Source organism: Vipera berus (genome assembly GCF_964194415.1).
Source record: "Vipera berus genome assembly, chromosome: 1".
Lineage (NCBI taxonomy): Eukaryota > Metazoa > Chordata > Lepidosauria > Squamata > Viperidae > Vipera > Vipera berus.
The window spans coordinates 331,248,425-331,261,014 of NC_138202.1; the positions used below are offsets into that span (position 1 = coordinate 331,248,425).

General features: G+C 40.2%; 1 protein-coding gene across 2 annotated transcripts in view; it reads right to left on the bottom strand.

The window, feature by feature from the left end:
- Positions 1-12,590, bottom strand: part of USP34 (ubiquitin specific peptidase 34) — a 158,509-nt gene that overhangs the window by 66,762 nt on the left and 79,157 nt on the right. For both annotated transcript variants that reach the window (XM_081336055.1, XM_081336054.1), the window contains exons 29-32: positions 11,432-11,641; positions 9,482-9,607; positions 3,947-4,069; positions 3,764-3,847 (exon numbers count right to left, since the gene is read on the bottom strand). In XM_081336055.1, the coding sequence (XP_081192181.1) occupies positions 3,764-3,847; positions 3,947-4,069; positions 9,482-9,607; positions 11,432-11,641 (543 nt within the window). The remainder of the gene's footprint in view (positions 1-3,763; positions 3,848-3,946; positions 4,070-9,481; positions 9,608-11,431; positions 11,642-12,590) is intronic.

Here is a 12,590-nt window from a genome sequence, read left to right on the forward strand (position 1 = left end):
TGAAGCTGTTTATCCTGTTTGCCGGACTTGCCTTACTCTTTTCCTGATTACAGGCATTGCAATTCAAATACTTACTACATGGCTTCAGTTTAACTCCCTCTACTAATTCCACTGTTTTACGTAGTGAGTTAAAGTTTACATGCCCTAACCGCCTATGCAATAAATGTATACATTCATCATGTGGCTTCTTGTTCTCACATATTGAGTTAGCTTTAACTGTACTAACCTGGTTACTTGTGAGAATGAATAAACCATTTTTCAAATTAGCAGTTACACAGGTTCCATTCCTCTCAATAGTGCATTGCTCCCCTCTGAATGTTACCACAAACCCAACTTTAACCAATTCCCTTACAGATAACAGGTTGAATCTTAGCTTAGGTATATATAACATAGGTAACTGTTCATCAATGCATGGACAATAGGAATTACCTTCACCAGAGGCCTTCATCCTCCAACCGTTTGCTAGTGAAACATATTGGTTGCTGTTTTTTATATTAATAAACCTCTTTTTCTCTTTAGTAATGCATTGTGAAGCCCCACTATCAACAACCCACAATTCATTATTTCTGGATGTTGGTTCATCAGAAATAGCCAAACCAATGCTCTTCTTAGCCTTCCCACTGCTATTTACATTCTGTTTTTTACCCTTTCTACAGAATTTGGCTATATGCCCTCTAGCCCCACAAGAATAACATTTCTTGACGTTGTAAGCAGTGGTAAATGGCTGCTCCTCTTGTGGCTGTGTCTCTCTCAGCTGGTCTCTGTCACGCCTTCTTCTGGACTCTTCCAGCAGTCTCCCAGTAATGTTAGTCAATGTCAGTTCCTCTCTGGTCAGGACTTCCAAAGAAGAAACATACCCATCATAACTCTCATCCAAAGATGACAGAATAATGTAGACCTGATGCAACTCTGAAAAAATCAGCTCCTTTTCATGAAGCTCTTGAAAAGTTGCCTTCATGTAATTTAAATGGGTCAGCATATCTCCATTCTTCTGCAGACGAGCCCTAAACAGCTTACGTGTAAGGTGTATATGTGCACCCACACTGTCTCGAACATAAAGCCTTCGCAAAACATCCCAACACCTAGCAGCAGACTCCTCACCACGAATATGGACAAGCTGCTGGTCATTCAGTGTTAGTCCAATAATGCAAAGAGCTTTCTCATTGTTTTGTTTAAAGTCGTCTAACTTCTTTGCATCCTCTTCATCATCTGGATCCCAAGCAGTAGTATCTGGTGGGTTATTTACAACAGCCCATAGTCCTTCCTTGCGCAAAAGCAAGCAGCATTTTGTGGACCAGGAAACATAGTTTGTCCCATCCAACCGGGTTATCCAGGAGATGCCTGACAACAGTTCTTGTGCCATTTTACACCAAAAAGCTAACACAAACTCAGCTAGGAATACTGTGTGTACTTACTCTCAGTACAGGCCTGGGCCCATAACCAGTGTTTATGGAATTTGTTGTGCAGAGGTCTCCTTGTGCTACCAAAGAGTTGCACAGACAAGGAAGGGCACTGAGAGCAGTAAAAGTCACACACAGAAATACACTGAGTTCTAAAAGCAAAAAGTATTTTACTTTGAGGTGGTGTAAAAACAAAAATGCACAGTCAAAAATAAACAGTCCAAGTCATACACAATAGCAACAGTCCAAAGAGTAATCCAAACTACAAAGTCTTCTTACCGGTCCAGAGGTCAAATACACAGTTCAGCTTACAACAGTAGTAAACCAACAGCAGAGCAAAAACAGCAATAGTAGAGATCAGTGAATTCAGAGAGAGAGAGAAGCTACTTTCCTAGCTTCCTCTTATGGCCATGAGAACACTTACACACCCATTGGCCAATTAACAACTTAAAGACATAGCATTATGGTTAATATATTTTCAACCCAACATTGTAGGCTAACACCATATGCCTAACAAATTCTTTGCCTGTACTCTGGCGTTACTGTTTATCTTCATCAAAACCTACAACCTATCTTCATCAAAACCTCTGGCCTTACTGTTTATCTTCATCAAAAACTACTGGGGACTTGCAATCATTGTCCCTATATACAAAAAAGAAAAAATGACCCTGCTAATTATAGAACAATGAGCCTCCTTTCAAGACATTGGCAAAGAGAAATTCCAGGAATAGATGGAAAAAGCAAACATTTGCAAAGGAGCAAACTGGCTTTAGGGAAAGCCAATCCACCACTAATAGTTCATCATCTCACAGAATAATACTTTCTGCAACACAACCTCTCTTTATGCTCTTTTTATAGATTTCAAAGCAACATTTGATTCCATATCCTGAGCTAATTTGTGGAAAAAACTGTAGACTCTCTCAATTTACCAAACTTTACTTCATTTAATATGTATGATACCTAAAGGAACCTCATTCAATATAAGATGTAACCCCAGTGAAGCTGAGAAAGGCATCAAGCAAAGCTGCATATTGGCTCCATTCTTATTCTATATCAACATGGATTTTTACTCCCCCAAATTTGATGGGGGATACATCTCTGTTTTACTCTATCAAGATACCGCAGCAATACTTTCTGGAACACCCATTGGCTTCAAAGAACAGCAAGAACACTAACATAATTCTGCTCAACTGGGTACTCAATTATCAGAAAACTAATCATAGCATTTGGCAAAAGATCCAAGAGCCACAAGATTATAAATGTCCTGTTTCAAATTCCTGGGAGCAGTTCACCATTCTTCTGGCAGTAGGAAAGCCCATGAGAACTATGTTTGCTGAATATGCATGAAGGAGTTTATCTGCCAACCTTATATCCTTAAATCAACAAGAAGTAGCCACAATATCATGGCAGCACTCAAATTATTCAAAGCCAAGCCAATAATACAACTTTATTTTGCTCAGTTGGACTCCTTCTCCTATTTTCCATTATTAGAACTTTTATAATCCAAATTTCTAAGATCAGCCCTTCAAATCCCAAAATGTGTCTCTAATGACGCCCTTCAATTAAAGAAAGGCCTCATGAAAATGGAAGCTAAAATGACCATATTCAACTTAGACTATTCATTTTTCCCCTTGACCTTCCCGCACTAATTATGAGTGACGACTGTCAATCCATATGGAAACAAGCAGTGGCAACTAAAATTTCATGCTTGGGTTTCTCTCCAGGTCTTCTATTAAGTATGGGATATTATCAGACCAAAACACTCATCAAACAGCAATACAGAGCACCAGGACACCAACTTTACTGCCAGTGAGTCCAACAGATACTCTACCTCCCCTATGGCATACTTAACTAAGCTTGAACCATCTAAATACCAGAAGCCTTTAGTCTGACATGATGTCATGCCCTTCCCTCAGTGTTTGCCATACTAGAATGCTCTGTAATTTGATATAGTCTTCCACAAACAATCCTTTATGCTTCCCTACAGCCATTTAATGTTTCTACTCATTTAAGATTTGTTTAGACTTTTTTAAAATTTACTTTAAATACATTTTATATATTTCAGCTTTTCGTATTTTTTAAAACTTTGATATATTTTCTGTTTTTACTTGACTGTGCCCCCATTCTCCTTATGTTCTACAACCATTACAAATTCATTAAAATTTAAATTAGAAATGAGCAATTCATTACTGTATAAAGAACAATTCCTTTTTTGTTTTATGAAAGGATTTATTCACAAAACGCAACCTGTGGTTGTTTGTCAATATCTCATTTTCTAATTAAAATCAAAAAGTAAAAGTACAGACACATGTGAACAAAGACACATACCACCAGAACAGCATTTTTATATAATAATTTCAAACCTTGCAACTCCAAGTGTTTTTACTGTTTTCTATTTGATCTTCACTTGAATCATCAGAATCTGGGTAAAGATCACTGTAACTTCCCTAAAATCAATGACAAAAACATAATGATCATGAAGGATAAGTTATAAAAGCAACTTTACAAATTTATTTGAAACAAAATTTTGAAAAATAAAATACTACCGTGGATTCCCGCCTTATTCTTCTATTGGGTTTTCCAAGCGCTTCAATTATTTCAAGGGCATACAGAAGTTTATGGGCACTTTTTATTCTTAAAAGATCTTTCCAACTGAATCCATCATTACTCTTTAAAAAATAAAAAAGATTAGATAAAGTCTTAAGAGAGGATCAACTATAAGCTTGAATATATACTTTTATTTATATACAATCATGTCTTATTTATACCCTCTGTTGAATATAATTTGACTCATGTTGAATGTATGGTTAAAAATCTGTCTTAATCTATGGTTCACTAGAGCAGGGCTTTTCAACCTTTTCACCCATTGTACCACTTTTAGGATAAGGCATTATCCGAGTACCACCAGTCGCCCAGCAAGGTGTCAAAAACGTGACCAAAAACAAAAGGAAAAAAATGATAAAGTACAGGTAGTCCTTGATTTACAACAATTCACTTAGTGACTGTTCAAAGTTACAGGCGACAAAGGACTGAAAAAGTGACATGACCATTTTTCACACTTATGACTGTTGCAGCATCCCCAGGGTCATGTGATTACCTTTTGCAACTTTTTGACAAGCAAAGTCAATGGCGGGGGGGAGCGCGGCCAGTTCATCACTCAGGTTGAGGGGTGCCTGTGGGAGCGGGATCTGTGGGTCTCTGGTGGAGGGGGTGGGACTGGGGTGGGTGCCTTCCTTCCCTCCCTCTCTCCCATTGTCCCTTCCTTCTTTCCTTGTAGTGGGGTGCCCCAGGGCTCTGTTCTGGGTCCAGTGCTCTTTGGATAGGGGAATAGATGGGGAACTCATCAAATTTGCAGACGACACCAAGCTCTTATGTACATCTCTCTCTCTTTCTCTCTTTCTCTTTCTCTCTCTCTCTCTCTCTCTCTGTGTGTGTGCGTGTGCGCACGTGCATGCGTACACATCAGTGTGTCTTGACTAGGGTTCAGTTAGTCTAGGAAAGAAGGAAGGTTGTTTGTGTGCCATGTGTGATATTCATTCCTTTGGCCTGAGGTGAAACTGTCTGAATCCATATAAAGTGTACAATGCATTGCACTATGTTTTATATTCCAATGACATGGTATGTATACATGTTGTCAAAAATGTTATTGTCTTTAGAGAATGGGAAGGAAGTAGGTGAAAATTACAAAAGCTACAGTAGTGTCTGATGAATGAAAAAGCACACATAAATATGCAGGCATTTTCTTTTGTTGTTATTGTTGACAATACATGGTTTTTATAATATGTTGAAAAAATATGTGCAGTAAGGGCAGTTACCCATCAATCCTTGTAAATGGTGCTATGTGTCTTCTTGAATCTCTGATGGAACAACAAATGTTTCCATGCAAGATAAAAATAAAGCATATGTGTGCTTGCTCATGCATGCATACACTTTGTGACAATAAGGTGTGAGCCTGCATAAATGGTTGACAACCTGTTGCTATTTGTGTACAAATACAGTTATGAAAAGGGAACTGATGAGGAATGAAATAGGATGAAAAGAACAGAGGTGCAGAAAGGAAATTTGGTGACAGATGAAAAGAAGGGAGGGAGGAGAGTTAAGGAAAGAGGGGTATGTTTAGAATAATGTGGCATTCACAAAAGAGGGAACTTATGGAGATAATTTTGCGAATGCTATGGGGATACAGCATGTTACAAGAATGGAAGAAGGCTATGTTGGGATAGAAAGAGTAAAAAAAAGGATATACATACGCAATGCTTTTTATGTAAGAAAAAAGGTGCTGGAACTCAGCGCCCCCCCCCCCCAGGCCATTCCTTGATCAGCAACCTTTCATTCCCCTCCCAAGCCGGACTGCCGTGCTAAGGCGGATGGGATGGGCAGGGTAGGCTTGGTCCCCCTCTGCTGTTTTGGAGTGGTGTGTGTGTGTGACGGTGAACGGCTCAGCTGCTGTTGTGCGCCTCTGGAGGGGATTTCTTTAAACTTCGCCCCGCCAACTCTGCCTTGTCCTCTGCCAACTGTTCCTTGGCTTGCACAAGCCTCCCCTGACGCCTCCCTCCGCCAGTCCTTTGTCGCCTGTCTCACGGAGAGGCTCTGCACAGGGATGCAGAGCAGAGAACAGCCCTTCCTTGCTGCCCTGCGATCAGAAAGGCAATCAGTCAGCCAAGAGCCCAGCTGTTTCAGACTTAAGCCCGCAATACAAGCAACGCCATGCGCTTCTCCCGGCCCAGAAGGGGAAAGTGACTGGCGGGAAGGCCGGCCGTCGTGGAGATGGGGAAAGGTTAAATGCTGTGAAACATTGGGGGAGAGGGAGTCAGGCGGGCGCATTTCTCTCTCCACACCCGCGTTCTGTTGGCTTCTCTTGGTGTGCATCAGCAAAACAACGTGAGCCTTGATCCTGCTGCCATGGGATGGGTCCTCCAGGAGGGAGGGCACAGTTTGGCCACTTTGCTTTCCCCTCCGTAAAGTCGGAGGAGAGGGGAAAAAGTTTTGAACCCCGGGAGGCAACATGAGGGCCGCGAGGGATATTGCAAGCTCACAGAGAGAGGAAAAGAAGATGGAAGAGAGTGAGGCCGCAACGAGAGAGAGAGAGAGAGAGAGAGAGAGAGAGAGAGAGAGAGAGAGAGAGAGAGAGAGAGAGAGAGAGAGAGAGAAGGGGGTAAAGAAGGAGGGGGCGGTTGTGATATTGGTACTCAAGGCCGTGACAGCCCCTTCCTGCCGAGGGAGTGGACAGCTCTGTCACCTATCAGGCTCGTGCTTGCTTGTGAGGTAAGAAGAGGGGAGGGAAGGGCGACATGGATCCCACTGGCCCACGCGCACGAGAAGAAGTCAATCCGGCTGCTGCACAATGAGTCCCTGGGGAGGGCGGGTCCTCACTCTGCGCCTGCGCTCTTGGCGTGCTCTCCTGCAGGGCATGTTCGGTAGGGTTCCTGCAGGCTGCCACCAATCAGCATGTTTTCTGCAACCGAGCTGGGAAGGAGTGGAACGGGGGGGGAGCGAGAAAGCAACCAAGACACTCGCCCTGTACCACCAACCAGGTGCTCGTGTACTACTGGTGGTATGTGTACCACTGGTTGAAAAGCCCTGCACTAGAGATTTCTACAGTTAGAGCTATATTAAAGGAAAACGGAAAATGCTGAATAGGTGACCATTTTTGAAGTTTCCACTATTTACTATCTATATTTTAGTTTATGCTTAACTGAATAAAATGAAATTGGATTGTCCATTCCACAAAATTATTCCGGGTATGTAAAATGATTTGCTGTTATCAGCAATATACCTTCATTTATACTTTTGTAGCTTTAATGAAATGTGACCACTTGCTATAATTTAAAAAGCTGTTGTAAGATATGCATGACAGTGGTCTTGAACAACCAAAAGCGACCTGGAATTATTTATTTATTTTACTTATTTATTTATTTGACTTGATTGCCATCCATCTCACCTATAGGTGACTCTGGGCATTACATTAACTTACATTAACAAAGAAACAACCAGGGGGATGAGCTCATAGTTCAGTGGAGGATTTCCACATTAGTCACAGCCACAAACACATTCCAAATAACCTTACAATAATCTGCCCCAGACACCTACCATGGACCTGCCCATTTACAGATCAAATCTGAATGAATTTATCTACCAGATAGCAAGATGCTCCTGTAGCTCTCCCTCCCCAGCAGGGAACAAGTCACCTTAAACAGGGCCACTGGCCAGCTATGATGACATTTTTCACTATTCTTATTACTATGCTCTAAACCTAAATACGTGGTTTTATTCCTGCTCATTTAGACTCATTGTCTTCCTCTAATGGCATCTCTTCTGGTTCTTTATCTCCTAGACCTCCTTAGAGAACAAAGGTATGTCCCAGGATCAGTGAACATGGAGAAGCCAAATAGGAGCACTCCAGTGCAGGTCTTAGCCAATCAACAACTAAGGCCAAACTGTTCCCCAAATCCATAGGAAAGATCCCAAGAGCCCTCTGAAACCCATATGGTCACCTGGGCATACCAATCTAAAAGGCTTCATTGGGTCTATGACAACTCATCACGACCACCTAACTGCAGCCAACTCACCACAGCTAACTCACCATGGGAAAATTCACCATGGCCAACTCACCATGGGACAACTCGCCACTGGATAAGAGTTACAGTAATATCAAAGAAATAGTGGAATGGAATAACTGAAAAAACAATGCCAAAGGAGAAACAAAATGAAATGTGAATGACAAAAATTAAAATATTTTTAAAATTATTTGAAATAATTAAATTGAATTGTTGAACTGTCCTGTAGCAAGCTGTCCTGCAGCGAGTTGGCCATAGTGAATGTTGTTGTTGTTGTTAGTTGCGAAGTCGTGTCCGACCCATCGCGACCCTATGGACAATGTTCCTCCAGGCCTTTCTGTCCTCTACCATCTTCTGGAGTCCATTTAAGCTCACACCTACTGCTTCAGTGACTCCATCCAGCCACCTCATTCTCTGTCGTCCCCTTCTTCTATTGCCCTCAATCTTTCCCAGCATTAGGCTCTTCTCCAGTGAATCCTTCCTTCTCATTAGGTGGCCAAAGTATTTGAGGTTTAACTTCAGGATCTGGCCTTCTAAAGAGCAGTCAGGGTTGATCTCCTCTAGGACTGACCGGTTTGATTGCCTTGCAGTCCAAGGGACTCGCAGGAGTCTTCTCCAGCACCATAGTTCAAAGGCTTCAATTCTTTGGCGCTCAGCCTTTCTTATGGTCCAGCTTTCACTGCCATACATTGCAACTGGGAAGATCATCGCCTTGACTATACGCATAGTGAATAGGCTGTGGCAAATTGGCCGTGGTGAGTTGGCTGCGACGAGGTGTCCCATTCCAAGCTAATTCTGTGGTTAGTTGCCCATGGCAAGTTCTCCCACTGGGAGTTGGCTGTGGTGAATTGGCCATGGCAGGTTGACCATGGCAAGTTATCACATTCCATGCTATAGTGGCCTCAGGAAGCCCCAGAATAGCATTTCTCACTGGCCCACCTTCCGCAATTTTTCTCAGTAAATTCCTTTCCCTTGCTTCTTGATATCTGCATAAAGAGGGAAAGCTCTCTGTGGAGGAATGGGACAACTTGCCACAGCCAACTCACCATGGGACAACTCTCTGTGGAACAATTTAACAATTCTATTTAATTATTTAAAATAAAAAAATTATTTTATTTTTTATCAATCACATTTCATTTTGTCCCTCCATTTGCATCCTTTATTTAATGATTTTATTTCACCATTTCTTTGTTATTATTGTAATTTTTGTCCAGCAACGAGTTATCCTATGGTGAGTTGGCCATGGCAAGTTATCCTGCAGCAAGTTGTCTCTGGCAAGTTGGTCGTGACGAACTGGCCATGGCAAGTTGATGAATTGTCATAGACCCTCTGTGGTACCAACACTGGCAACACATACAGCCTTCCAAATGTCATAATAATTGTTTCTCTCCTTCTCAAGACATATGAATAGTAACAGATATTTGAATCCCCAACCTCCAAACTATGATGCCAAGTTTAAACTATATGCAGCATTTCCAACTTCAAGTATCAACTGCAAATATTTAAGAGATATTTTTTGCTCACCTGATCATCTAAAATATTTTGAAATGCCTGAAGCATATTAGGACATGTAGGCAGTAGCATTAACAACTCCCAAACTCGCCTTGATAGATTTTCTGCATGAAGGTGGAGTTCTTCACATTTTGCACTCTGAAGACACAGATAAAAATGTATCATGCATATATAAAAACAGACATTAATTACAATAACAACAATTTTGTCACACAGATTGTAATAGATGTTCTAATAAAATTTTTCATGCTGAATTCAAAAAGACAATCAGTTTTTTCTACCAGGCTTAATTTTCTTGTGACCCTGTCTTCTTTATTCTTTCAATATGTTAAATTACAATACCATATAGTATTTTAACTATAGTATTATATTTGTATCAATCAAAATCTAGTTATTACTGTTGTTCTTGAGCACAAATAACTTCTAATCAAAGGTAGAAGGCATGACAGCACAGAACAGCACGTTGTGCAGGTTGAATCATGTCTGAATATGTCAGATACGGGCACAACCTCTGCCTGGACAGCAGTTCCCAGCAACCTGGTGCCGCGGCGGAAAGTGAAAAAAGTTTAAGTGTATATTCTCTATATTCAAGTTAAATATTAAATTGACTGTAATAGCTTTTTGCTTATGTACATACTGTTATCATACCCCCAAACAGTGACAATCATCCTTATACTTTTCCTTTATGTATGGTAACTTTAAACTTAACTCTCAGAAATGAAGCTTCTTGTCATAAATTTATTTGAACTTTGATTATAAAGTGGGTGACCAAGATGAGAACTGAGCCTCTCATAGTTGTCGTGTGACAGTAAGAACAGAAAAAAATCTTTAGATTCAGAAAGAATGTTCAAAACACACCTCACATTTCCAGGCCAAAAAAATGAGATGAATAGTTCACCTGTGAACCCTGGAAAAAGGTTTTCTTCCTCCTTTGCATATCAAACTTAGACTGATGAAAAAATGCATTAAAGAGATGGATAAAACACAGGAGCTGGAATTGTGTACTTGAGAAATAAATTTCATTAGAATAGTAATTCTAAAATTAAGATATTTTTGTAGTCATTGAACTGATAAAATATGACAAATCTCATGAACAGTTAAGTTGAAAAAGTTACATGATAATTATTCAAAAATATCTACAAAAATATTTTGGGAAATCTGTGCCAAGCTATCTGATGTTCATTTTTTGAATTCTTATTTGGACCTTTTCCCTAATGATCATGGTGAACAATTACACCAGGACATTTCAAACATGGGAAAGCAGTATCAAGGCAAGTGGGGTGCCAGTATGACTTCTGTGCTTTTAATTATCAAAGTGCCTGACAGAAAAAAATTAAAAACATCTGAATTTAGCATGCAAAAAATACTGTAAGATTAACCAGTTTTTGTTTCTGCAGCACAAATAATTTCCCCCCTCCAGAGTTATTTTACATTATTTATAATCATTATATAGCTCCATGTAAGATAATATAAAACTAAACATCAGCTGGAAAAAGAAACTAACATAACTAAAAAATGCCAATTTTATTCATCAATACTGAAAGTTTTCATGAATCTCTTAAATTTAGCAACAAAAGTCAACTATGTTGTTGGCTTTACACATAACAGTATTTGGTGAGCCATTGTATAGCGTCCATCATATTTTGAAATTAACCTCCCCACACACACACACACACACATGTGTCCACTATAGCCTTCTGCTATACCTAAATCCTGCAACAGAGAGATTGCAGATTGTACTTCTCAATGAGATGACAGGGAATTTGGACAATTTTTAATTATCTTTTGAAATACACATTCTGTGGTTGTCCAATTTTTATTTTATGTTTGGCACCCATATCATCTGAGATTATGCAACAGTGCCTATTGCCTGACAGATGCAGACCCCTGCCATGTTTGTGCATGCATGGTTATATATTGCATAAAACACAATTTGTGCATAAGAACCTTGATGAAAGTTACCTCACTATCTTCCATAGCCACTTCTGCAGGTGGAGGCTTAAAGGAGGCAAGCATTTCTAGCAAATCAAAGAGGGTAGTAAGATGAGGCTCTTGCAGAAGTAAGAGCATTGGGATGTTGTCCTTCTGAGGTGCTGGCAAGCAGGATGCTGGAAGCTGAACTCCTTCCCCTTTTCGCTCTCTCCTTGGAGCACCCAGGGACACAAAGACCATCTTGAAATTACAAGTGAAGATAATTTTATTTTTTAAAAAGTAAGGAAATTATTATTATAAAGGTATCTTTATATTGGTACCAAAAGTATGCCTTCAACACACTGACTAGGGCCATGAGAAAGTTGTTCATGTAGAAGGGAGAAGGAAAGGTATCAGTCAGTCCTCTGGCAAAGCACAAGAATTCTTGCTGGCAATGGACAAATTAGCTAGATGCTGTAAGTTGTATGAGCAGGGCTTTTTTTGTCATAGAACGCTCAGAACGGAGTTCCGGCACCTTTTTTGGATGGAACCTTGTAGGGTAGGCAAGGCGGGTTGTATGACCTGTGTGAGTTCCGGCACCTTTTTCTTTTACAAAAAAAGTACTTTGTATGAGTATCATATGGATAGAAGAAACAAGACAACGGAATATTATCTTTTCAGATAAATCAGAAAGTCACCCATACTGAGAAAACTAGTGTGGTGCCGCCATGTGACTGCGACTTGCAACTTCCTGGCTTCCCCACTGACTTTGCTTGTCAGAAGCTAGCTGTAAAGTTCACAAATGGCAATCATGTGACTGTAGGATGCTGCAACCATCATAAATGCATGCCAGGGGCCAAGCACACAAATTGCAATCATATGATCATGGAGGATACAGCAGTGGCCACAACTTTTGAGGGCTAGTTGTAATTCTTCCTTTTTCAGTGCCATCATAACTTTGAATAGTCACTGAACAAGGGGCTGGTAAGCAAGGACTAACTATGTTAATTTTAAATAGGTTTCACAGCATTTCCAATACTTTTATCTTCCCATGTTTTACATTTTCCAGCTGACCAACAGATATCTCTTTCTGCACCTTTAACAGAACTTTCTGCTAAAATAAGGTAAACCTTTTTGACAGGATATATTTTATTTATAGGTAGTCTTCACCTACCTATTGACTCCAGGTATGACAGTATTGAAGAAATAA